The sequence below is a fragment of the Symphalangus syndactylus genome, chromosome 5 (assembly GCF_028878055.3).
Source record: "Symphalangus syndactylus isolate Jambi chromosome 5, NHGRI_mSymSyn1-v2.1_pri, whole genome shotgun sequence".
Classification (NCBI taxonomy): Eukaryota; Metazoa; Chordata; class Mammalia; order Primates; family Hylobatidae; genus Symphalangus; species Symphalangus syndactylus.
In genome coordinates this window covers 148005486-148028059 of record NC_072427.2, presented here as the reverse complement: position 1 = coordinate 148028059, position 22574 = coordinate 148005486, and the positions used below count along the sequence as shown (strand labels likewise).

The 22574-nt window shown below is 49.4% G+C and overlaps 3 protein-coding genes, 1 long non-coding RNA gene and 1 other non-coding gene across 8 annotated transcripts in view; 2 read left to right on the top strand and 3 right to left on the bottom strand.

Annotated features, from left to right (window-relative positions):
• Window positions 1-1197, top strand: LOC129481918 (uncharacterized). Its single transcript, XR_008657547.1, has 2 exons — window positions 1-104; window positions 955-1197. It is a non-coding gene; the product is annotated as an uncharacterized lncRNA (long non-coding RNA).
• Window positions 1198-2075: 878 nt separating this feature from the next.
• Window positions 2076-7434, bottom strand: PHB2 (prohibitin 2). Of its 2 annotated transcripts, XM_055280833.2 has the most exons (10): window positions 7126-7434; window positions 6901-6985; window positions 6196-6275; window positions 5136-5320; window positions 4632-4761; window positions 4416-4519; window positions 3911-3988; window positions 3145-3221; window positions 2634-2639; window positions 2076-2435 (listed from the first exon to the last, which is right to left on the bottom strand). In XM_055280833.2, exons 1-10 carry the CDS (start codon window positions 7250-7252, stop codon window positions 2408-2410), a joined length of 900 nt encoding a protein of 299 aa, XP_055136808.1. In that variant the 5' UTR covers window positions 7253-7434; the 3' UTR covers window positions 2076-2407. The 2 variants fall into 2 exon arrangements, with proteins under 2 accessions (XP_055136808.1, XP_055136809.1); XM_055280834.2 differs by lacking the exon at window positions 4416-4519 and having other exon boundaries at window positions 3911-3978.
• LOC129483821 (small nucleolar RNA U89) lies at window positions 4077-4346 on the bottom strand. The gene has a single exon (XR_008658308.1). It is a non-coding gene; the product is annotated as a small nucleolar RNA U89 (small nucleolar RNA).
• Window positions 7435-7514: 80 nt separating the features above from the next.
• EMG1 (EMG1 N1-specific pseudouridine methyltransferase) lies at window positions 7515-16998 on the top strand. Of its 3 annotated transcripts, none has more exons than XM_055280835.2 (6): window positions 7515-7800; window positions 11406-11507; window positions 11619-11760; window positions 12157-12215; window positions 12294-12443; window positions 12752-13127. In XM_055280835.2, exons 1-6 carry the CDS (start codon window positions 7633-7635, stop codon window positions 12863-12865), a joined length of 735 nt encoding a protein of 244 aa, XP_055136810.1. In that variant the 5' UTR covers window positions 7515-7632; the 3' UTR covers window positions 12866-13127. The 3 variants fall into 3 exon arrangements, with proteins under 3 accessions (XP_055136810.1, XP_055136811.1, XP_055136812.1); XM_055280837.2 differs by having other exon boundaries at window positions 7545-7862; window positions 12752-16998; XM_055280836.2 differs by lacking the exon at window positions 12294-12443 and having other exon boundaries at window positions 7539-7800; window positions 12752-16998.
• LPCAT3 (lysophosphatidylcholine acyltransferase 3) overlaps window positions 13257-22574 on the bottom strand; it is a 42962-nt gene continuing 33644 nt past the window's right edge. The window contains exons 2-13 of the mRNA XM_055280831.2: window positions 20759-20866; window positions 19702-19808; window positions 18837-18930; window positions 18631-18668; window positions 18043-18221; window positions 16534-16642; window positions 15667-15753; window positions 15412-15578; window positions 14667-14814; window positions 14436-14594; window positions 14205-14333; window positions 13257-13961 (exon numbers count right to left, since the gene is read on the bottom strand). Coding sequence (XP_055136806.2) covers window positions 14217-14333; window positions 14436-14594; window positions 14667-14814; window positions 15412-15578; window positions 15667-15753; window positions 16534-16642; window positions 18043-18221; window positions 18631-18668; window positions 18837-18930; window positions 19702-19808; window positions 20759-20866 — 1313 coding nt within the window. The 3' untranslated portion in view covers window positions 13257-13961; window positions 14205-14216. The remainder of the gene's footprint in view (window positions 13962-14204; window positions 14334-14435; window positions 14595-14666; window positions 14815-15411; window positions 15579-15666; window positions 15754-16533; window positions 16643-18042; window positions 18222-18630; window positions 18669-18836; window positions 18931-19701; window positions 19809-20758; window positions 20867-22574) is intronic.

Sequence of the window (22574 nt, the reverse complement as noted above, 5' to 3'; positions counted from 1 at the left end):
AAGAGCGGAGGCCAGGGCGGGCTCTAGGCCGTGGAATCTGGGGACTTAAAGCTCCTTCGTCTCCCCAGCACCCACTCTCTGGGGGCAGGTGGGCCCGGTGACAGGTAAAGGCCACCAGGGGAGAGGTCCTGGGCTGAGCTTGGGACTGCAGAGGGGGGATGAGGGTGGGTAAATCGGTGTGTATTGCGTGTCGGGAAAGGCTGCGGGGGTGGGGGAAGGTGGCTCAGAGGCGGGTGGCTGACGGTCGAGGGGCTTCGGAGGGCCTGCTTGGACCGAAACCTGGGCCTAGTGATCAGCGAGCCAGGGTGTGGCTGGTGGCGGGCAGCAGGGCTCACCAGGAAGTGTCCCCAGGGACTCGGGTAGTGGGGGGATGGGAGCCAGGGATCTGCAGCTTTTCCGCAGGGAGCCTGGGCCTGAAGCTCCCCGACCCAAGGTGGGCGGGCTGGGTGGGGGCCCTCGTCTTACCCAGCAGTGTTTGGGTGCGGTTGGGAGTCTCTAATACTGCCGGGTAATGATGGAGGCCCCTGTCCCTGTGTCAGCAACATCCATCGCCTCAGGTCCCCAGCCCTTAGCTGGCTGCAGCCCCCTCCCCACTTCCCACGCACCCCGGAAGCCCCTTGTCTTGAGCTGAGAGTGTTGCACAAGGGGTGGTTCTTGTTGGCTGGCTGCCACTAAGGGACACAATGGGCCCCAGCCCCTCCTCCCACCCAGTGCTATTTGTCACCTGGTGGATCGAGAACCCACAGTCGACCTTGAGTTTGGGGTTGGCTCGCCCCCTCTCAAGAGACCTCACCTGGCCTGTGGCCAGGGTCCCTGTAGCAACTGGTGAGCGCGCACCGTAGTTCTCTGTTGGCCGGCCCTGGGTCCATCTTCCAGTACAGTGTTGGATGGTCTAATTGTGAAGCTCCTAACACTGTCTGGTAAAGATGGCCCCCGGGTGGGTTCTCTCGGCAGTGACCTTCAGGGAGCCCTGAAGACCATGGAGGACTACTGACCAACAACCTCTGACCTTCATCCCTCTGGATGGGGGACGAATCACTAGGCAAACGGGAACAATGGGAAGGAGACAAAATGGCTGCCTTTACAGCTGCAGCAAGATGTGGAAACACAGGTTCCCTAGGCACCTCCATTGTCTTCCCGCCTTGCGAACATGAAATAAAGTGTGAATGGGAACATGAGGAAGACTGATCCAGGTCACTTGACCTGTCTTTTGTCTAATTGTTGATCTCATCTTAGCCTCCCAGCAACTCAGGATTGGGGCTGCAACGTCTGCTTCGTCTTCGATGATAGTCAACCCCAAGCAGAGAAAAACATCTTAAAAATCGAAGCAGATTAACCCAGTCCCTCTGTTCAGATCCACCCATCTGCATTTGGCAGCTCCTGTACATACTTTGCCCCCATGTTTTGTCTGAGTTCCACATCTTCCTTGTCTCCCCGCAGAGGTGGGAAATGGGCAGTAGCGGGAGATTCAGGTATAAACGGTGGCTCTGGTTCTCTGGTGCCTGAGATTCGGGAAGGCCTGTCTTGGGAAGATAAGTGTCAGCTTATCTGTGGACTGAACAGACAGGCACCTGTTCTGTTGGCCCCAGAGCTGTGGGGATGAAAAGCCCACCTCCACAGGGGTTAGCTAGCAGCTCCTCACGCCTGGTGACTGAGAGATGGAGTCGCGAGCAGGCCACGCGATCCACTGGGCTGGGCACAGAAGTGCCTCAACAGGCACAGGCAGGCTCCCCACAGCCACAAGGAACCCTGCTACCAAGGAAGCAGCTCCTGTTGGGGTCATCAGATTTTTAATCTGGCTCAGCAAAGCCACGGCTGTCCAGCCTTAAAAAAATGGGTGATGTGGGAGAAATGGAGGGTGGGGTGAAGAACACAGCTGGGCCTCCAGAACTCAGGGACAGCCTTCCCAGCTCGGGACCTGTTTCGGAGCCCAGGCCTTGCTTCCCCTTAGCCGCCCCAGCCAGATTCTTTTGCGCCCCCTGCTGGCAGACACAAAGACAGACCCAGGAGCGTAGATGTGAACGTGCGCATGCGTGCTGCCCGTTACCCAGTTCATGAACACGTGAAGCCTTGACTTTGGGTTAAGTAATAAAAATTTATTGAGAATTCCTGGGTTGGTGGTTATCTCCTCCCAGCCTTGAGGGAGGGAACAACACTGTAGGAAATCACTGGGAAATCACGCACTGTCCCAACAGCCCCAGTGTACCCTGGGAGGAAGAAAGTAATTCCCCAGCAAAGGGGCTAGTCTTCAGTCTTCCTTAATCCAAGAGGGGTTCAGGGAACTGGTGTGGTGGACCATCGCATGATACTGGGGCAGGGTAGGGCTGTGCTGGACCCCTGGCTGGCTCCTCAAAAACTGGAGAAGCAGATCCACTTCCTCTGGGGGTGGAGTTCTTGGTAACTAGGCTCATTTCTTACCCTTGATAAGGCTGTCACTGTAGAAAAAAAAGATAGATAATGACATTATTAGGGGACATAAATGTGAGAGGCAGGACACTCTAGGCCATTCCCTCTACGACCCTCCTACCCTGATTGAGGGTTTGTCTGCGGGAAGGTGGGAAAGGGGGTAGGGTAGGAGGCAGGTACTGGGAGAAGGTGGCCTGCAGGACCCCACAGAAGCAGCAACAACTTACCTTCCTCTGTGGTGCCAGATCGCCAGATGAACAAGAAACAGAGAAGAGAAATGCACATGTTAATTGACAGCTTCAGGCCCCACTCAGCTTTGAACCCTCCTTCGCTCCCAAGAGAAAAGACAAACAGGGTTGCCAGCCAGGAATCTCAGGCTCATGAAAGGAGGAGGCATGTTCTCATGGCCACTGCTATTTCTCATCTCCTTTCCTAACATCCCTCCATGCACCAGGAGTTTGAGGGCTCTTGAGTAAGAAAACTGAGTATCATCTTTCATCACTTTTTGGTTAGACGAAAACTTTATAATTAAAGTGCTTTTTATGTGAATAATCCTATTTGATCTCATAAAATCAATCCTATGAGATGCAAGATAGAAACTGTCAACCACCCCCTTTTCTAATTTTGGTTCAATGTCTCTGAGCCATATGAATAGCTGTAGCAGGCTCCAGAGCCCAAGCAACCAGACTCAAGTCCCATGTTCTTTGTGATACCCCACTGTGTGGTCACATCTCTCACCTGGTGAAACTTTCATCCTGTAGGTTCAGTACAAGGTTGTCAGCCGTGAGATAGATACGATTCTGTGATGTGGCGATCTACAGGGCAGGAAATAAGACAGATGCGTGCATTAAGCAAAGACCTCAATTCTGACCCCTGCGATTCAGTAGCTACTTAATGGAGCACATGCAGATTAGGGCAGGGATACAGCAATGAATAATACATGGTTTCTGCTCTCATTTAGGGATCCAGAGCAGTGAGCAGCAGCTATGATTATTAGCAAAGTAACAGAGGCAAGAACAAAAGGTCAGGGAACCCAGAGGAATCATTCTTGATGGGAAGAGTACTGGAGAAGCCAATTATTTATTTATTTATTTTTGAGACGGAGTCTTGCTCTGTGGCCCAGGCTGGAGTGCAGCGGCATGATCTCAGCTCACTGCAACTTCCGCCTCCTGGGTTCAAGTGATTCTCCTGCCTCAGCCTCCTGCATAGCTGGGAATATAGCTAAACGCCACCACAGCAGGCTCATTATCTTTCGTATTTTTAGTAGAGATGGGGTTTCACCATGTTGGCCAGGTTGGTCTCGAACTCCTGACCTCAGGTGATCCACCCACCTTGGCCTCCCAAAGTGCGGGGATTACATGCGTCACCCACCGCGCCGGCCAGAGAAGCCAATCTGAGTAGAAACCCGAACAAGCAAGGTTCGAATTCCCTCACTTCAATGTGCCTTAACTGAAAGCACTTTCTCAAGGCAGCTCCATCAGAGCCGCTGGGCTGACACACTCACCGTCTTGGAGATATTCTGGGCTGCTCGAATCTTGCGAAGTTTGATGTAGCCAGGGTTCTTGCTCAGTGCTTCTCCAAGGTGAGGAGGGTTAAGGTTCACGCAAGGGCAGGTCTCAATCCCTGGCCCTGTCCTTACCACACTCCCTTGCTCCAGTCCTCCTCTGGGCTGTCAGATCCAAGGTTGCGCTCAGGTGGCTTGTGCCCAGCCCTACCTTGGACCCCACCTGTGGGCCTCCCTGCAGGCTGCTGCCAGGAACTAGGGGCAGCAGCAGAAATGAAGGCAAGGCCACCAATGCTATTGATCTGGCCTTACAGTGGGGAGTCATGGCTCAGGTACCCCCACTAAGATTTCAGATCTCATCTGTAGTCCCCACCCCCAACAAGAAGCCAAGGGCCAGAGAGCACGGAGTCGCATTCGCCTTAGTCTCATCAGCCTGCCCATGAAGGAGGATGGGGAACTCAGGCGCCCTAGGGGCTGCGCTGAGATCTCTCCAGCAGAAGGATATCATCTTGGCAGCCTCGGCCTCACCCTCGGCCTGCACAATCTTCTGCCGCTGTTCCTGCTTCGCTTTTTCTACCAAGAATTGGGCCCGCTGGGCCTCCTGCTGGGCTGTGGTGGGAGAGAGTCAGGGAGACCCTGTCCTGGGTCAGGAGCCCCGTCCACGGAGTCTTTCCACCTCCTGCATCTCGGAAGCCCTCACCCCATGGCTCTTGCAACTCACCCACTTGTTTGGCTTCTACAGCAGCTGTGTACTCTCGGCTAAAGCTCAGCTCTGTGATGGCCACATCATCCAGGATGAGGCTGAAGTCCTTGGCCCTCTCTGTCAGCTCCCGGCGGATCAACAGGGATACCTGAGGGCAAGGGAGGGGTGGTTTGAGGGGACTGGGGAACTGAAAGAAAGGTTGCGACCCCTAATGCTTCACTCTCAATACAAGAGGCACTGCCTTAGCTTCCTGTCAGGCAAACCTGTAACATAAGCCTCTCTGCTCAAAGAGGTGCAGGAAAAGCCAAGACTTGGCCATTTTCCTCTGTGCTTCCTAACACCAAGTGCTCTCGAGTTCTAATGCTGACTCTCCTTATTTCACAGTGGCAATTAGCACAGCTTTTAGGTGGAAATGGCACTAGGGTGACAATCCTTTTCTAATAAGCTGCCTTTCCTAATTCCCAATACCCTGGGCCTAGGAGGGAAAGGCTGACACCATGCAGATGGTGGTGGGAGTCAGACCTGGGCCCGCTGGGTGATCAGCTGTGAGGCATTGAACTTGGCCACCACACTCTTGAGCACCTCGTTGACAATGGACGGCAACACTCGTTCCTCGTAGTCCAGCCCTAGGCGCTGGTACATGCTAGGAAGCTCCTGAGCATTGGGTCGAGACAACACTCGCAGGGAGATATTCACCATCTGCAGGTCTGAGATTGAGGTCAGCAGTGGCTGGTCAAGGCTAAACACCCTTTCCCAAGCATTTTCTCCTTCATGTTCCTCCCTGTATGCCCTGTGCAATGGTGTACAGCCTGGCACTACCCTGGGGGGAGGAGAGTTAATCAGGCTGACAAGGAAGACAAGACGCAGCACAGGTGAAATGCACCCTCACCCACTGCGAAGCCTTGAACTGCAACCCCCGTCACCAGCAGAGCTGACTACCTTTTCCCTCTCTGTACTCTGTGCAACCTCTAACGTGGGCGCTTTCATGCTGTACCATAATCATGTCTCCTGTAAAGACTCGGGGAACAAGAATTGTGTTTAATGAATCTTTTATTAAAGATTAGGTATAGCATTAGGTATAGCACAAAGAAGTACGTTACAGGTGAGCTACCTGACCCACGGTGTATGTGTGTGGGTGGGTGGGGAGGAGGAAGAGGTCTGGGGAACTCAAAGGCACGGCTTTTATGTATGGTCTAGAAGGAGAGAACAGGTGAACTAGTCAAGAGTAGGGACAACCTTCTCCAGAACAGAGTGTACTAGTGGATGTAACTGTAGATATAATAAGTCAAGCAGTTAGAAAAAAAGGCTTTAAAACAAGGCTTTGATCTAGGCAGTGAGTAAGACAAGGGACAAACAATACTCTTATTGAATACACGTCAGGGAGGAGACAGTAAAAAGCACGCAAACACAGTGTGTTCAGAAAGTGCTGCTTTGACCCCAGGAGGCAGGTATTTTTGTTACAGCTCTTGCAGATGTGGAAACTAAGGCCTTTAGGCCTGACACTACCATCTTCCCCTGGGGTTTCTTGCCAGCTCCCTTTATCATCCCACCTACCATGTGATTACCAAGTGCTCAGACCTACCTTTGGAGCCTGTAGGGGAGGAGATTTTTCGAGGTCTGGCCCGAATGTCATAGATAATGGGGTACTGGAACCAAGGGATCCTGGAGAGGACAGGGATAGGTATTAAGAGTTAAGAGGCCGCAGTTTCGGCCAGGCGCGGTGGCTCACGCCTGTAATCCCAGCACTTTGGGAGGCCGAGGCGGGCGGATCATTTGAGGTCAGGAGTTCGAGACCAGCTTGACCTACACAGTGAAACCCCGTCTCTACTAAAATACAAAAATTAGCCGGGCGTGGTGGCGGGCGCCTGTAATCCCAGCTACTCGTGAGGCTGAGGCAGGAGAATCGCTTGAACCCAGGAGGCAGAGGTTGCAGTGAGCCGAGATCGCGCCACTGCACTCCAGCCTGGACGACAGAGCAACACTCCGTCTCAAAAAAAAAAACAAAAAAAAGCCGCAGTTTCACTAGCTTTGCCCGGTTTCCCCTCACCACGCGTTTTTTGGCCTGCTCCTCCCCACGACCACAGACAAAGAGAGATTCTCTTGTCCCTTTGGAAAACAGCAGTTTGTATGCTGCTAGAGGGTCGCGCAGCACCCACTATCCAAGGGGCAGGGATGAGGAGGGTGGGAAAAGAGCAGCGTTGAATCCTGTTGCACGTCCGACTATAGCCACTGCTGGGTCGGCGTTAAAGGTGAAAGGTCAGGGTCAGCAAGCTCTGCCCGCCATTACCTGAAGTGAAGGCCCTCGGCCAGGATAGTGTCCTGCTGCACTCCACCGATCCGATTGAAGAAGATGGCTCTGTGCCCGCCTTCCACTGTGGGGAGAGGGGTGGTGATCAGGCCAGGCCGATAGCAGCTCAAAGGAAATGCTAGGCTCGTGGAGGGGCGCGGGGACAGGGCAACGGGTTTGGGGGAGGGACTGGAAGCGTCCGGCGAGCGGGCGGAGGTTGCTCACCGGTGAACACGGATTCGCGCACACCGTAGGCCACGGCGCCGGCCCCCAGCAACAGCTTCAGGGCCGTGCCCATGCCCCGGGGCCCGGCGGGCAGCCGTCCCGCCAAGTCCTTCAAGTTCTGGGCCATGTCTGATCTTGAGGCCGGCGGCACCGGAGGTCAGAAGAGGGTGCCGGCCCGCCTCTACCCCGCTCTGGCTTAGGTACTGCACCCTTCACACGAGGGTTCGGGCCCGTAAGGCTGGCGAAAGAAAGGGCACCGGAAGTGCGCTCCTTTTGAAACCCTCCCCCTTAGCCCACTATGGACCCGAACTTCGCGCACAGGAATCGCGCATACGGAAGTCCCGCCCCTTTCTGGAAGCCTGCCCTCCCTGGGAGGGCAGAGCAAGACAGCAAGTCATCTCCATTTCCGAGCCCACTTTCAAAATGGCAGCCGGAAGGACATTTGTGATTAGAAGCCGCGCTGTTCTCATTTAAGAGCGTTAGCGCAACTTCCGGTCTCGTTGCAAGATGGCCGCACCCAGTGGTGGATTCAAGGCTCGTGAACGAAGCGGTGGGGAGCAGGCACAGGACTGGGATGCTGTGCCACCCAAGCGGCCCCGACTAGGGGCGGGAAACAAGATCGGAGGCCGTAGGCTTATTGTGGTGCTGGAAGGGGCCAGTCTGGAGACAGTCAAGGTACTTTGGGACAGGAAGCGGAGAAGTAGTAAATCGACAGGCTGGGACTCCGTGGAATGAGGGTAAGGGGCTTTTGAAGGAAGATACTTTTGAAGGAAGGCGAAAGATGCTTTTGAAGGAAGGTGGCTTGGTTGGCTTTGCGTTGATTTGACATCCTGGGATGGTAGTACTCATTTTTCCTTTCTTTTTTTTTTTTTTTTTTTTTTTGAGACGGAGTCTCGCTCTGTCGGCCAGGCTGGAGTGCAGTGGCGCGACCTCGGCTCACTGCAACCTCTGCCTCCCGGCTTCAAACAGTTCTCCTGAATCAGCCTCTGGAGTAGCTGGGACCACAGGCACGTGCCACCACGCCCGACTAATTTTTTTGTATTTTTAGTAGAGATGGGGTTTCACCATGTTGGCCAGGCTGGTCTGGAACTCCTGACCTCAAGTGATCCGCCCGCCTCGGCCTCCCAAAGTGTTGGGATTAGAGGCGTGAGCCACCGTGCCCGGCCGGTAGTACTCATTTTCTTTTGCTCTTCTTGAATGATATTCCAGCCCTCACCTCCTTGCTTCCAATTAGTTTACCAGGATTCTGTGATACAGTAGTCTAAGCAGAGAAAAGTTTCGTTCCTTGCGTCATTCCACATCCCAAGACAAGTTACTGGGCAGATGAGAAAGGTAGTTATGTAGCCTAGTCTGCCCACACTTTTTGTAAGGGCTTCATGTTTCAATTCATTAGTGTCCATAGTCACCTCTTTCTAATATCCACCTACGATACACTGTCCAGACCTGGTTATTATTTAAAACTTTTACATCTGCATTTTTATCTATCATTCATCTCTTTCCCCACATGTAATAGAACCAGCTGTTCTCTATCTTAAAGCCTTGGGCAGTGTTCTTCGTCCTCCTTTCTCTTACCCATTAGAACTAATTCAATGAATAGGCCCAGAAGAAATCGCATTGGTTTAGAAGTCAGACCAGGATTTTAATCTTCGTTCAAAATACATTTTTTTTTTTTTTTTTTTTTTTTGAGATAGAGTCTCAGTCTCTCCCAGGCTGGAGTGCAGTGGCACGATCTTGGCTCACTACAGCCTCCGCCTCCTGGGTTCAATAGATTCTCCTGCCTCAGCCTCCAGAGTAGCTGGGATTACAGGCCTGCGCCTGTAATCTATTAAAAGAATAGAAAACATGGTTATATCCTACTAATGGGTTGAAACTGTATTATTCATTCAAGAAGGTTTTTTTCTTCTATAACTAAGGGTGTCTCATGGACTTAGTTCTTGGTCATTTGTTCTTTCTTTGTGCTTACTCTCTGTGACATTATTACTTCAACTATTCAATTTCAAAATCTCTTTTTTCGCAGACTTTTTGGAGCCATATATCTCAAGAATCTTTTTTTTTTTTTTTTTTTTTTTTGAGATGGAGTCTCGCTCTGTTGCCCAGGCTGGAGTGCAGTGGCGCGATCTCGGCTCACTGCAAGCTCCGGCTCCCGGGTTCACGCCATTCTCCTGCCTCAGCCTCCCGAGTAGCTGGGACTACAGGCGCCCGCCAACACGCCCGGCTAATTTTTTGTATTTTTAGTAGAGACGGGGTTTCACCGTGTTAGCCAGGATGGTCTCGATCTCCTGACCTCGTGATCCGCCCGCCTCGGCCTCCCAAAGTGCTGGGATTACAGGCTTGAGCCACCGCGCCCGGCCTATCTCAAGAATCTTGCTAGACATATACATTCCAGTGATACATAAAAACTTAGCCTTCCAAAACTTGTATTTGTATATAACAGTTTGTTTTTAGACTTTTTACTGACCACCCTAATGCTCCTTGGGACTCCAAATTGCAACTTGGAATTATTTCTTTCAGCTGCTACAGATGTAGTCCACTTCTTTAACAGCAAACTTCTGATGTCTTTTCCAGTGTACAGAGAGTTGTTAGGATAGTGTCTGTCAGTCATTCCCATCCTGCCCTGCTTACTCCATAATTATTTTTGGCTTTGTGCTTGATACATTAGGATTCTGTGGTTTACAAAGCAGCTTCATGTATAATCACTGCCCTTCAGTGTCTCAGCTCCCAATTTTCCTCAAAATTTCCTTTCTTCGTTTCCACTTTTTTGTTTCTTTTTTAAGATAGGGTCTTGCTCTGTTGCCTGGGCAACAGAGTGCAGTGGTGTGATGGTTCACTGCAGCCTCTACCTCCCTGGCTCAAGCAGTCCTCCCACCTCATCCTCCTGAGTAACTGGGACTGCCAGCAAATGCCACTGTGCCTGGCTTTTTTTTTTTTTTTTTTTTTTGTGAGACAAGGTCCCACCGTGTTGCCCAGGCCGGTCTCAAATTCCTGGGCTCAAGTGATCCTCCCGCCTCGGCCTCCTAAAGTGTTGGGATCACAGGCATAAGCCACCACACCTGGCTACTTTGTCTTGATTCCATCTGTACCTTTGCTCATGCCAGTCTTTTTTTTTCTTTTTTTTGAGACAGGGTCTTGCTGTGTCACCCAGGCTGGAGTGCAGTGGTGCAGTCTTGGCTCACTGCAATCTCTGTCTCCCGGGCTCAAGCCATCCTCCCACTTTAGCCTCCCAAGTAGCTAGGACTACAGGCATGTGCCACCATGCCCAGCTAATTTTTGTATTTTTAGTAGAGATGGGGTTTTGCCATTTTGCCCAGGCTGGTCTTGAACTCCTGACCTTAAATGATTTGCCTGCCTTGGCCTCCCAGAGTGCTGGGATTACAGGCATGAGCCACTGCACCTGCCCCCATGCCAGTCTTAAAACTGGGAATAACCCCTCTTCATTTTACTTCTGAGAGTTTTCTTTGATTAAACTGCCTCCTGCATCATTAGTTTTCACATTTCTTTTTTTTTTTTTTTTTGAGACGGAGTCTTGCTCTGTTGCCCGGGCTGGAGTGCAGTGGCGCTACAAGCTCCACCTCCTGGGTTCACGCCATTCTCCTGCCTCCACCTCCCAAGTAGCTGGGACTACAGGTGCCTGCCACAACGCCCGGCTAATTTTTTATATTTTTAGTAGAGATGGGGTTTCACCGTGTTAGCCATGATGGTCTCCATCTCCTGACCTTGTGATCCGCCCGCCTCAGCCTCCCAAAGTGCTGGGATTACAGGGGTGAGCCACCACGCCTGGCCTTCACATTTCTTCTTGTTCAGATTTGCAGCTCTTCACTTAGTGCATGTTTGGTGTACGCAAACTGAAGGTAGTGACTGTGTATTTTGCACAGTACATACTTACTGCTCCTGTAATAAACACAGCATTCAGCCTTGCTCACTACTAACTCCTGCCTAGTTCCAGGATGTCTCATTGGCCTTGCCTAACAGCTACAGGTTTTTAAATTAAATCCAGTGTATTAGTAGATAATGTGAAGTCACAGGTTGTGCCCTTCCTCCTGTTTCCCTCTAAGACCATTTACTGGGGAGTGCAAATAAGGCTGCACGGTAATCCCCCGAAGGGCTTGCTGGGCTCCACCTCCAGTGTTTCTGGTTTAGTAGGTCTAGGGTGGGCCTGAGAATTTGCCTAACAAGTTTCCAGGTGCAGCTGCTGCTGGTAGTTTGGGGACCACACTTGAAGAACCACGGGGCTAGGTAACAGAAGCTTATGCTGTTCTTTTGTCATGCTCCCTGTTCTTCAGGTAGGGAAGACATATGAGCTACTCAACTGTGACAAGCACAAGTCTATATTGTTGAAGAATGGACGGGACCCTGGGGAAGTGCGGCCAGACATCGCCCACCAGGTAACTCCAGGGACAGTGCTCACAACTCTTTGAGCCTCTGTATGGAAGAGTTGGCAGCTGAATGCTGCCTCTCTTCAGCCTTAACCATGCCTTGGTTTCTGCTTTGCTCAGAGTTTGCTGATGCTGATGGATAGTCCCCTGAACCGAGCTGGCTTGCTACAGGTTTACATCCATACACAGAAGAATGTTCTGATTGAAGTGAATCCCCAGACCCGAATTCCCAGAACCTTTGACCGCTTTTGTGGCCTCATGGGTAAGAAGCCTTAGAACAAAGTTGGAATGAACTTGTCAGTAGGCAAGAAGGGAGGAAGAGGAAAAGGGAGAACTAAATATGTGATTTTTAAGCGAGGAAATGGGAGAACAACATGATTAATACCAGGACAAGGACTGTTACTATTTTTCTATGTTTGTGGAAACTCCACTCCTGTTCTTGCAGTAGCTTCCTGGCTGAGTGAAAGAGGGAGTCTGAACCCATCACTGTACAGCTAGCCATATGCTTAGCAACTGTTTGTTCCTAACATTTCAGGAGTCCAGTCTGGATATAAAGTACACAGGGAACTCATCTTACCTATGGGGTTTTCCTTGTTAGATGACTGGACAGAAGGACTGTGGTCTCCATCTAGCTCTGAACTCCTTTTCCCCCTTCTAGTTCAACTTTTACACAAGCTCAGTGTTCGAGCAGCTGATGGCCCCCAGAAGCTCTTGAAGGTGAGGTATTGAAACCTATTAGTTGAAGGTTGGTTCTGGGAATGTTTCTGGGGCTGACTTTTCTCTTTTTTACTTTAGGTAATTAAGAATCCAGTATCAGATCACTTTCCAGTTGGATGTATGAAAGTTGGCACTTCTTTTTCCATCCCAGTTGTCAGTGATGTGCGTGAGCTGGTGCCCAGCAGTGATCCTATTGTTTTTGTGGTAGGGGCCTTTGCCCATGGCAAGGTAAGGTCTGGGCTCAACCCTGAAATTCTTGGTAGAGCTGAACTTAGTATAGAATTCCCAGAGCAGTAGGCATTTTAACAATGCTTACAGTGAGCTAGACGACACATGACAGTTCCACACTCTGCCCCTTTGAGGACTGCTGCCATAATTGTAATAGTCACAGTTAGGACCTTCTTCATCCTTTGTCGGAATTTGATATTAAACAGCACAGCTGAAATACCAGCTCAGCCATAGTTTTCCTGCTCTAAAGAAGGGTTGAAACAGCTACTGAGTGACAGAGTTGGCTGACAAAACTGTTCTTTTCTTAGGTCAGTGTGGAGTATACAGAGAAGATGGTGTCCATCAGCAACTATCCCCTTTCTGCTGCCCTCACCTGTGCAAAACTTACCACAGCCTTTGAGGAAGTATGGGGGGTCATTTGACAGTAGTAGAACCTGTTCTGAAACCAGAAACTGTTGATGTAACATCCTTTGACCCTGGTCTGAGCCGACTGCTGGAAGATGATCTTTCTGCACTGAGGCTGTGGAGTTTGGGGAAGCCAAGGCTGTACATTTGCTGTTGGTTTATCCTATGAATGCTGTTCTTGCAAACCTGGTTGTTTTGGGATTCCTAAAGTATCCAATGTTGTAAAACTGTTTGTTCCCTGGGACTTCAGGGACAGATAAGAGGTTACAGAGTTTGCAATTTGGTTCCATGCTTTGAAGGCGGGCTGTAGCTCCCAGATTCCTGTGCACTAAAGGAGAGAACCCTGATGGTCAGCCATGGCAAGGATGGAGAAGAACTGTGAAAGAGAGCAGTCAGGAATGCTAGTGGTGAAAAACTGAACAAACAGAAGTGATTTTATCTAATACAGTTCCAAGGTAGAAAAAGTGGAGCAGGCAGGGCCTTGCACCCCTCTCCACCCCCCCATGGGGGGGGTGGTGGTAGCGGCACATACACAATCATAGTAAATTGGCAGAAGAAAAACACAATAGATTCCTGGCTAGATGGGGAGAGATAAGGCAATGTGCATGGGGGAGTCAGGGGAGATGTGGGCCCCTCTGCTCCTTCCACAGGAGTTTCCCCTTTGGGCCGGGCATGGTGGCTCACGCCTGTAATCCCAGCACTTTGGGAGGTGGAGGCGGGTGGATCACTTGCGGTCAGGAGTTCGAGACCAGCCTGGCCAACATGGTGAAACCCCGTTTCTACCGAAAATACAAAAATTAGCTGGGCGTGGTGGCGTGCCTGTATTCCCAGGTACTTGGGAGGCTGAGGCAGGAAAATCACTTGAACCCGGGAGGTGGAGGTTGCGGTGAGCTGAGATCGCGCCACTGCATTCCAGCGTGGGTGACAAAGCAAGACTCCTTCTCCAAAACAAAGTTTCCCCTTTGGCCCCAAATGAAGACTTGGCTGGCAGCAGAGGCACAGCTGGAAGCATCGATCTTCCACCTCCCTGGCTTTTCCATTCTCTGCTCTGGGGCAAAGGAGTGTTGTGAAAAGGGAGACAAGTAGTTTCTGCACCAGTCCTGCATAGGCCACCTGCAAGACAAGATGTGATTGGAAGGCTGGTTAGTTACTCCCCTAATTCCTGGTCTGTAGCCCTTCCAGATGTTTCCTAGCATGCCTCAGTAAGTCACAGCAGTCATTGCCCACACTGTGTTCCTTAGTAGCCAGGCTAATCCTTGGAATTCACCCCAGATTTCTAATACTATTGTTTTTTTTCCAGTCTGTTGCTCTATTCTGTAACCTGGTGGTAGTTTTAGCTTAGTTGTATTTACTCACCAGGGAAATGGATTATTCCATCTTCTTTAACTTCTCTTTCCTTGGCACCATTGCTTTGTGAATATAAGGCAATATGAATAGTAGGCTCAAGAAGAAGACGTGGCCAAGGAAATAGATGGATTTATACACCTGTGGAGAGAGAGGCCACTGAGGTAGACAGGCCTGGAGCGTCCCTTGCTGCCCGAGGTTGCAGTGGGTCCCTCCCAGTCTCACAAGCAGGCCTTCACTTGCCTTAAGCCATTTGTCCCACGTGAAGAGGCAGAAGGCAGTCATGGAGTAACCCATGAAGAGCCAGTGGATGGTCTGTTGCACCAAATAGTAGAAGGGCTGGAGGACAGTAATGGCGGCCAGGTTGCTCAGGGTGGGGCTCTCTTGAATGAGCCTGGCAGCCTGGGGAGGGAGGAGGAGCTTATCAGCATCTTGTCCCTTATATTCCCCTTCACCCCCACCCTGGAGGCCTACCTGTCTTTCCACGATAACAATGAGGAATTCCATCTGGAAGCAGACCAGGTATCCTGAGTGCAGGCCGTGCCAGAGGGCCAGGAATAGCAACGAGAGACCCTGAGAGAGTTCTTTATTTCCAAGGAACTTGAGTCGTTTGAAGAAGTAGCTGGAGAAAAGGGTGGGTGGGGCGACCCTCAAACTGACTGGTCCTTGCATCCCGCCACCTGCCTCTGGGTCCTCACCCTGAGGATTAGAGTGGAGTGCTGGTGGGCTCCCACGTGTAGCCCCCAGAGGGTACAGGAGGCAGTGCTGACTGATTACTTTTAGAGATGGAAAGCAGACCCAAGGCAGAGCTGGAGACCATGTGCGCACGAGCCACTTGGTTCAGCAGCAGTGACTGAGTGCTGATACCGAGATCAGTGGTGAACCAGACACTCTACTCAAGCTGCTCACACCCTAATGGTGGGGACAAACAAGTAAAGCTGTTTATAAACAGGGCAGTGGAGGACATAAGTCTATTGGCAGAGCTGGAGTAACACCCAGGTCTTAACGCACTTTTATATCTTGCCTTTTTTTCAAATATGACAGGAATGTTTTTTTTGGGGGAGGGTATAGGTGGGGGGGTCAAAGTCAGTGTGAGCGACGGGGGGTTCTGCCCAGGTAGGAAAGACACATAGGGGTGACATGGTACATCCCTGCCCTCCAATCTGGGAAGACAGTGGAAGGAAGGAACCAGGGTCCAGGCTCCCCACCAGCAGCTCACCGGGCCACCCAGGCGTTGGTGTTGATGTTGAATGAGGCAATGGTGCCAGTGAAGCGGGGGTTTGTTTCAAAGAGCCACACCTTCATGTTGGCACAGGCATCCCACTTTGCCTTGCCCTTTTCTTCAAAGCCATTGAAGCCCAGGCCCGTCAAAATGCATACTCCTTCCTGAGAGGGAATAGCTCAGTTAGGGCTCTTGCCATACCAGCCCCCATGGCTTGTCTAAATAGGACCCTGTTTCAACTTTCCTACTTACTGTGACCAGCCAACAGGTGACATATTTGTACAGCACAAACTTGCCCCAGATCAGCATGTACATGCAGCGGAACCAGAAGGGGTGGTTCTTGAGAGAAGAAAGCACAGTGCATTAGGGATATCGCATGATTAGGCAGTTTCTCTTAGCACTCTTCCTTTTCACACTTGTGGCTACTTCATACCTGCCTGAGTCCTGCTGCCAGATGCCCCCAATAGTCTGGCCTGATTGCCTTCACAACAGGCAGAGAGGAATAAGCAGAGGGCCTGGAGAATATTCATTCACCTTTCCCTTGGAGAGCCCCAAGGGCAGCACTGTGTTTAACTTCTCTACTGTTTGCCTTCATTGGCAAAGTTTTTGGAATGAGCATTTGGAATGTTAAGTATGGAGGGGCCCATACTGGATTTTAATTTAAGGAGAGAAACCTGCCCAGAATTACTGAACTGTTTTCAAGCCTTTCAGCTGGGCAGGAGCAAAAGCCAGCACTTCCCCCCTTCCCTTGGTTTCTGATTTCCCTAGAAGCACCCAAATGTATCAGTCAAGAGAAGAAAATAGGATGGAGAATCAGAAGCTGCTGTGCTCTGAGGGGTCACGTGGATGTGATAAGGCAAGCTAGGAGCGGCTCCTAGAGAAGGCAAGGGGTGCTAAATGTGCACCTGGCACAGCCCTGTGCCCGCGAAGGTCGTTCATTGCTGGCTGATGAACGTGTCCCGGCATGCCTGACATTGACACCAACTCACAGATCTACAGCAAAACCAACATGCATTTGTAGATGATATTTCCTACGTCTCTGCTATCTATAGGGATCCTTGCCTGTCCATTTTCTAGCTCTGGTGCAGTCATGCTGCTGCTGCTTTAGTAGACACTCACGTCATAGTCTTCAGTGAGGAGATAGTCTTCTGTGATGTGGGGGCTGAGCAGTGTGTAGCCCACTAGGTAGAAAAGGCCCAGACTCAGGCGCTTGAGAGCAGGAATGGTGCTGGAAAGGAACGAGTGAAGTTCCTGGTCACAGAGAGCAGAGACTATTCCCTTCACCCTCTGACCTTCAGTTATGGAGAGGAGTGTTTAGGGGTGTGGTTGTCTACCTGGAATGGGATGAGAAGCTGTGCTGCCCAAAGTGTTTCCTGTTTCAGGAAAAGATTTCTATGGCTGGCTATGAGGAATGGGAAGTGCAAACCTCTAAGAGTTGTGGGAAGGTCAGGGCAGCAGACAGTGGACCAGTCTTGTGTTTACCCCTCAGGGATGCTACTGATCTCAAGGTCTTGCCAGGTTTCACAGTCTCCATTGGGACTGAAAACCCAGTGGAGGTAAGATAATAAAAATAACTACTTTGAATCTGCTCCTTCATTTCTTGGTTGAATTGAAGCTGAAACACGGGATGGACAAGTTCTCAGTGAAGGAATTCTGGCAATTAAACTTTTTTTTTTTTTTTTTTTTACCATTTTAATTTTTATTTTCTAGAGACAGGGCCTTGCTCTGCCACTCGGGCTAGAGTACAGAGGCATAGTCATTGCTCGCTGTGGCCTTGAACTCCTGGGCTCAAGCGATCCTCCTGCCTTGGCCACCTGAGTAGCTGGGACTATGGGCAGGTACCACCTTGCCTGGATAATTTTTTTTGTGGAGATGGGGTCTCACTATGTTGCCCAGGCTGGTCTTGAACTCCTGGCCTCCAGTGATCCTCCTGCCTTGGCCTCCCAGAGCGTTGGCATTACAGGCATGAGCCACTGTGCCCTCCTACGTTTCCTACTGATAAATAAATATTTTTGAGACAGGATTTTGCTATGTCGCCCAGAATGGAGTGCAGTGGTGTGATCAAAGCTCACTGCAGCCTTGACCCACCTCCCCTGGGCTCAAGCAATCCTCCCACTTCAGCTTCCTAAGTAGCTGGGACTACAGATGTATGCCACTATGCCTGCTAATTTTTGTATTTTTTTGTAGAGACAGAGTCTGTCTATGTTGCCAGGCTGGTCTAGAACTCATGGGCTCAAGTGATCCTCCCACCTCGGCCTCCCAAAGTGCTGGGACTATAGAGGTGAAACCACTGTGCCCAGCCTCTATCTACCTACCTACCTATCAATCATAAATATATTTCATATATACATGAAAATAGGCTTTAAAGGCAGAAATGTGACTGGTGCAGGCAAAATCCTGTGGCATAAATGTGGATTTTTATGTTTGTACCAGTGTTAGAATGGATAGCTGGGAGAACCCTAAACTAAAAAGGCCTACTCCTGGCACAGAGTGCCTGTTACAACAGTCCAGGGCCTGCATGACACAGGTCTCTATGCCAGGGTCATGCTGGAGGAATGCAGCTTTCAGAAGAGTCACTTCAGTGAGTGAAATACCTACATGAACATCTGGACCAAGAGGGGCAATTACCTGTTTGGTATCTTTCCTGGTATGTCAGTCAGCTCTCCCTGCACCAGCTTCATGTAGTGATTCATTGAGAACTGGGGCCCTACCAAGAAGGCCCCATAGAAGTAGGAGAAACCAGCAACTTCCAGCAGGGAAGGAACACCACGTATGGCATATTTCTGTTGCTCAGAGGACAAGGAATTCTATGCCAAGAAGAGAATGCATGGTTCAGGATAGCCTTGAATCTCCCCACAAGAGCCATTTTGAATGTTCCCCACCCATGTGCCCCACTGACTGGGGTTCTTCAAATAGCCTTCTCTTTGGGGGATGACAAATAGTTGCTTCTTGTGGAAATGCGTATGTGTGTGCATAGCTGGCTGTTGCTGCTTTAGCAAATGCCTTGCTGGCATTGATCTCTGGACTTTGTGCAAGAGCTGGATCCTGGGCAAATTAGATTTGTTGATCCTCACTCAGTGCTGTCTGAAAGGGAGATTGCACAGGCTGGGGAATGAGGGAGAGGCTCTGCTCTGGAATTTGGGTTCAGTCTTCTGTTAACCTTTTTCTTCCCTTTCATTAAGTCTTGAACCTCTCTGCGGATGAATGGGTACTTACCTGATCTTTCCCTCCGTCAAAGTAGTCAACAGCCAAACCTGAGCAGAGAGAGAACGGGTGGGTAGGGTGGTGGGAGAGGACACTGAGGATGTGGCCTGTAGACTGAGTGCAGCCAGAAGTGTATGGCGGGGGAGTGCCGAGGAAGTTTTTAGTGAGATGGGGGAGGGACCTACATGTAAGGAAGGTAGGCAGTGACCATCACTCACCAATCAGCTTCAAAGTCAGAACACAATGTGGCATTGTCCACTTGATATCATAGTTGCCGGTGGCTGTGTAATAATATCCAGCCAGAAGGTAGGCCTAGGAGAGGCAGAAGTATTTATTCTAGCATCACTACTATTTCTTCTCCCTGCTCTGGAATTCAATGTTCTCTTTCCTTTTTCCTTTCTCCTCATCCCACCATTAAAAGCCTTAATAAATTCCTACAAATGGAGGTGCTGAAAACCTATAATGGGAAGAGCGTTGCTCAAGGCTTCTTGGCAAAATGAGGGCTAAACTGAGATGAGAATTTAGATGCTGGGACCACAGGTGCATGCCACCCCACCCGGCTAATTTTTAATTTTTTTTGTTTCACCATGTTGCCCAGGCTGGAGGGCTAATTCTTGTATTTTTTTTTGTAGAGATGGGGTTTCACCATGTTGCCCGGGTTAGTCTCAAACTCCTGGGCTCAAGCAATCTGACTGCCTTGGCCTCCCAAGGTGCTGGGATTACAGGTGTGAGCCACTTTGCCTGGCCTAGGCTTAGGTTCTTTAACTCATTCTAAGTTGCTTTTCTGTCCTGCCTTGAAGTGACTCTGCTCCTGGATAGTGGGCTAAACCAGAGCCTAATGGCACAGTATGCAAAGGGTTAGCTGGTGGCCCTTCCTTGAGGCAGGCAAAGAGTTACCATTACAATCTGTGGATGGAACACTTGGGGCCGGTGATAAGCCACCTACCTGAAGTCATACTGCTAAGTGCTGGGAGAGGGGTTAGAAATTAGGTCTACTAATTTCCATACTACAATCCCCTGCCTACCCCTGTCCCCTGAACTGCTGTCAGTTGTAGCCTGAGCTGCTAAGGGAAAGACGTTTACCATCTGGAAGCAAAAGGTAGTGAGGACGGCAGTGATGGTGCGGCCCATTAGTCGAAGGATGAGGAACTGAAGCACAATACATAGCAGGGAGTGGTAGAGCTGGTTTCCTGGATGCAAGAAGAGAGAATTTAGCTTGGTTTTTTTTTTTTTTGAGACGGAGTCTCGCTCTGTCGCCCAGGCTGGAGTGCAGTGGCGCAGTCTCGGCTCACTGCAAGCTCCGCCACCCAGGTTCACGCCATTCTCCTGCCTCAGCCTCTCCGAGTAGCTGGGACTACAGGCGCCCGCCACCACGCCCGGCTAATTTTTTGTATTTTTAGTAGAGACGGGGTTTCACTGTGGTCTCGATCTCCTGACCTCGTGATCCGCCCGCCTCGGCCTCCCAAAGTGCTGGGATTACAAGCGTGAGCCACCGCGCCCGGCCTTTAGCTTGGTTTTTACACTCCCATCCGTCCTGAGACTTCCAATCACAACGTAATATATAAAGAAATAACGTTGGCATCAGGATCTTTTTTTTCAGAATAACCTCATGTTTTGGAGGAGAGGATGGAAATTCGTTATTAAAATAAAAAGATTATTAGGGTGTTATTTTATTTCTTTTCTTTTTTTGTTTGTTTTTTTAGAGATGAGACTTGCTCTGTTGTCCAGACTTGAGTGCAGTAGCTCAATCATAGCTCACTGTAGCCTTGAATTCCTGGGCAAGGGCTACGACGCCCAGCTTGTTACTGTATTTTTGAATGTCTGAAGTGAAGAATGAATCTAAGTGGGGATTGCTTGGCTCGGTCATTCAGTTACATCCACAGCGGAGAGAAACTAAGGATTCTTTGTTGATGAGGTATGGCGAGGGTAACCACCCTCAAAATGTTTTTATCTGACAGATGAATGTACATAAAAGAAAAAAAGGAAAAGTTAAGCTGTGTTCCTCTTCATACATCCCTCTTTGCAAGTGGGAGCATTATAACTTCCCTACCTGTTAGATTCTCTCAAGGAAATTTTGTTCAAGTCTGTTCCCTCCAGGTTCCCACTACTTGCAGTGTCACTGCTAATTTAGTTTACTCACCAAAGTTAAAATAAGCAATTGAGAGGCCTGTAAAGGTATGGAAGAGGTGGATGAGGTAGCTCTCCTTGTAGAAAAGGTAATGCCGATAAAACAAAGCAAAGGGGTAACCTAGATGGGGAAAAAGATAAGAAGAGTGTTATTTGTGCCTGGGGCCATCCCAGTTTGGTTTGGAAGTTTATCTGGCATGAAACGCAGCCCAGAGGGAGAGAGAAAAAAGAAAACATACATTATATGTATGGCAACAGAGAAGGCAATAACAGTATCCCCAAAAACCAAAATTTTTTTGTAAATACAAATTTTGAACTAAAGATATTAATATTTGATTGAGGCAATATAAAGGTGGGTCCTAAGACTAGGTTTCATTTATAGCTTATGAACTATTGCCAGACATTTTCTCTTACTTGAATTTAAAAAAATGATACAAGGAAGCTAGATATGGTGGCTCCCATGTATAATCCCAGCACTCTGGGAGGCTGAGGCAAGGGGATTGCTTGAGCCGAGGAGTTTGACACCAGCCTGAGCAACACAGCGAAACCCCGTCTCTATTAAAAAACAAGATACAAAGATTTGAGGGTACCCATCTATGCTCCAGAAACACTCATTTACACTTTGTGATCTATCTTGCTAGCACAGTATTATCAGATTATGAGGAAAAATATAAATTAATATCAGGCTAAATACTGGAATTGCTGACTGCATATATAGCAGTTACAAGATATGTGGAGATACTCCTCACAGTCTGTAATCTGGGCATAAACCAAGTTATAAAATCCATTTAAGTATACTGGAAAAATGTCTTCTAAAGCCATGATTCAGAGTATAGTCCAAAGGCCATGAGTGAACCACAGAGGATCTCCTGATGGGTCATGAACTGATTACACACGGCCAAGGGTTGCTTATTGAATTAAAAACGGTCAATAACATTTGGTATTCCTAAACTAAAATTAGCATATTCCATGGCTTTACTGCAGACTCACCTTCAGTGTTCTATCTAGAGGTCTGGCTGCCATGCCTGGCAACGTTCCCACTGCCCTAGTGCATATGTGGAGGATGGGAATCTCTCAACTGCTTTTTGGAAAGACATTCTGCCTATTCTTTCATTGATTATTCTCTTGAGTTGGTCATGGTTTATACTTTCTGCAATTCTTGCTTTTATTTTTATTTATTTTGAGACAGGGTCTTGCTCTGTCACCCAGGCTGGAGCGCAGTGGCACGATCGTCGCTCACTGCGGCCTTGACCTCCTGGGCTCAAGTGATCCTCCAACTTTAGCCTCCTGAGTAGCTGGGACCACAGATGCTTGCCACCATGTCTGGCTATTTTGTAATTTTTATGGACATGAGGTCTCACTATGTTGCCCAGGCTGACCTTGAACTCCTGGGCTCAAGGAATCTTCCTACCTGGCCTCCTAAAGTGTTGGGATTACAGGCGTGAGCCACTGTGCCTGATGAATTGCTGCGATTCTTGCTTTTAAATTATGTAAGTGCAGTTTTTATCATGGGCAATACAGTTTACTGTGAGTTTCATTAACTCTAAAACGCTTAGAATAGTATCATACAGAAATAAGTTGCTCAATTATTTGTTAAATAAGTAAATGCACAATCATGTTATATGTTGGTTTCTGTCCTTCTAGTCACTTTCCCCCCATACATTAAAAAAAAAAAAAAAAAAAGGCCGGGCGCAGTGGCTCATGCCTGTAATCCCAGCACTATGGGAGGCTGAGATGGGCAGATCATGAGGTCAGGAGCTCGAGACCATCCTGGCTAACATGGTGAAACCCCATTTCTACAAAAATACAAAAAAAAAAAAAATTAGCCA

Coding starts and splice junctions, on each gene's coding strand:
- PHB2 (XM_055280833.2), bottom strand. CDS start 7,252: ATGGCCCAGAACTTGAAGGACTTGGCGGGACGGCTGCCCGCCGGGCCC. Junction 6,986..7,125: donor GCGCGAATCCGTGTTCACCG/GTGAGCAACCTC, acceptor CTCTCCCCACAG/TGGAAGGCGGGCACAGAGCC. Junction 6,276..6,900: donor GCCGAGGGCCTTCACTTCAG/GTAATGGCGGGC, acceptor TGTCCTCTCCAG/GATCCCTTGGTTCCAGTACC.
- EMG1 (XM_055280835.2), top strand. CDS start 7,633: ATGGCCGCACCCAGTGGTGGATTCAAGGCTCGTGAACGAAGCGGTGGG. Junction 11,508..11,618: donor GGCCAGACATCGCCCACCAG/GTAACTCCAGGG, acceptor TGCTTTGCTCAG/AGTTTGCTGATGCTGATGGA. Junction 12,216..12,293: donor GCCCCCAGAAGCTCTTGAAG/GTGAGGTATTGA, acceptor TTTTTACTTTAG/GTAATTAAGAATCCAGTATC.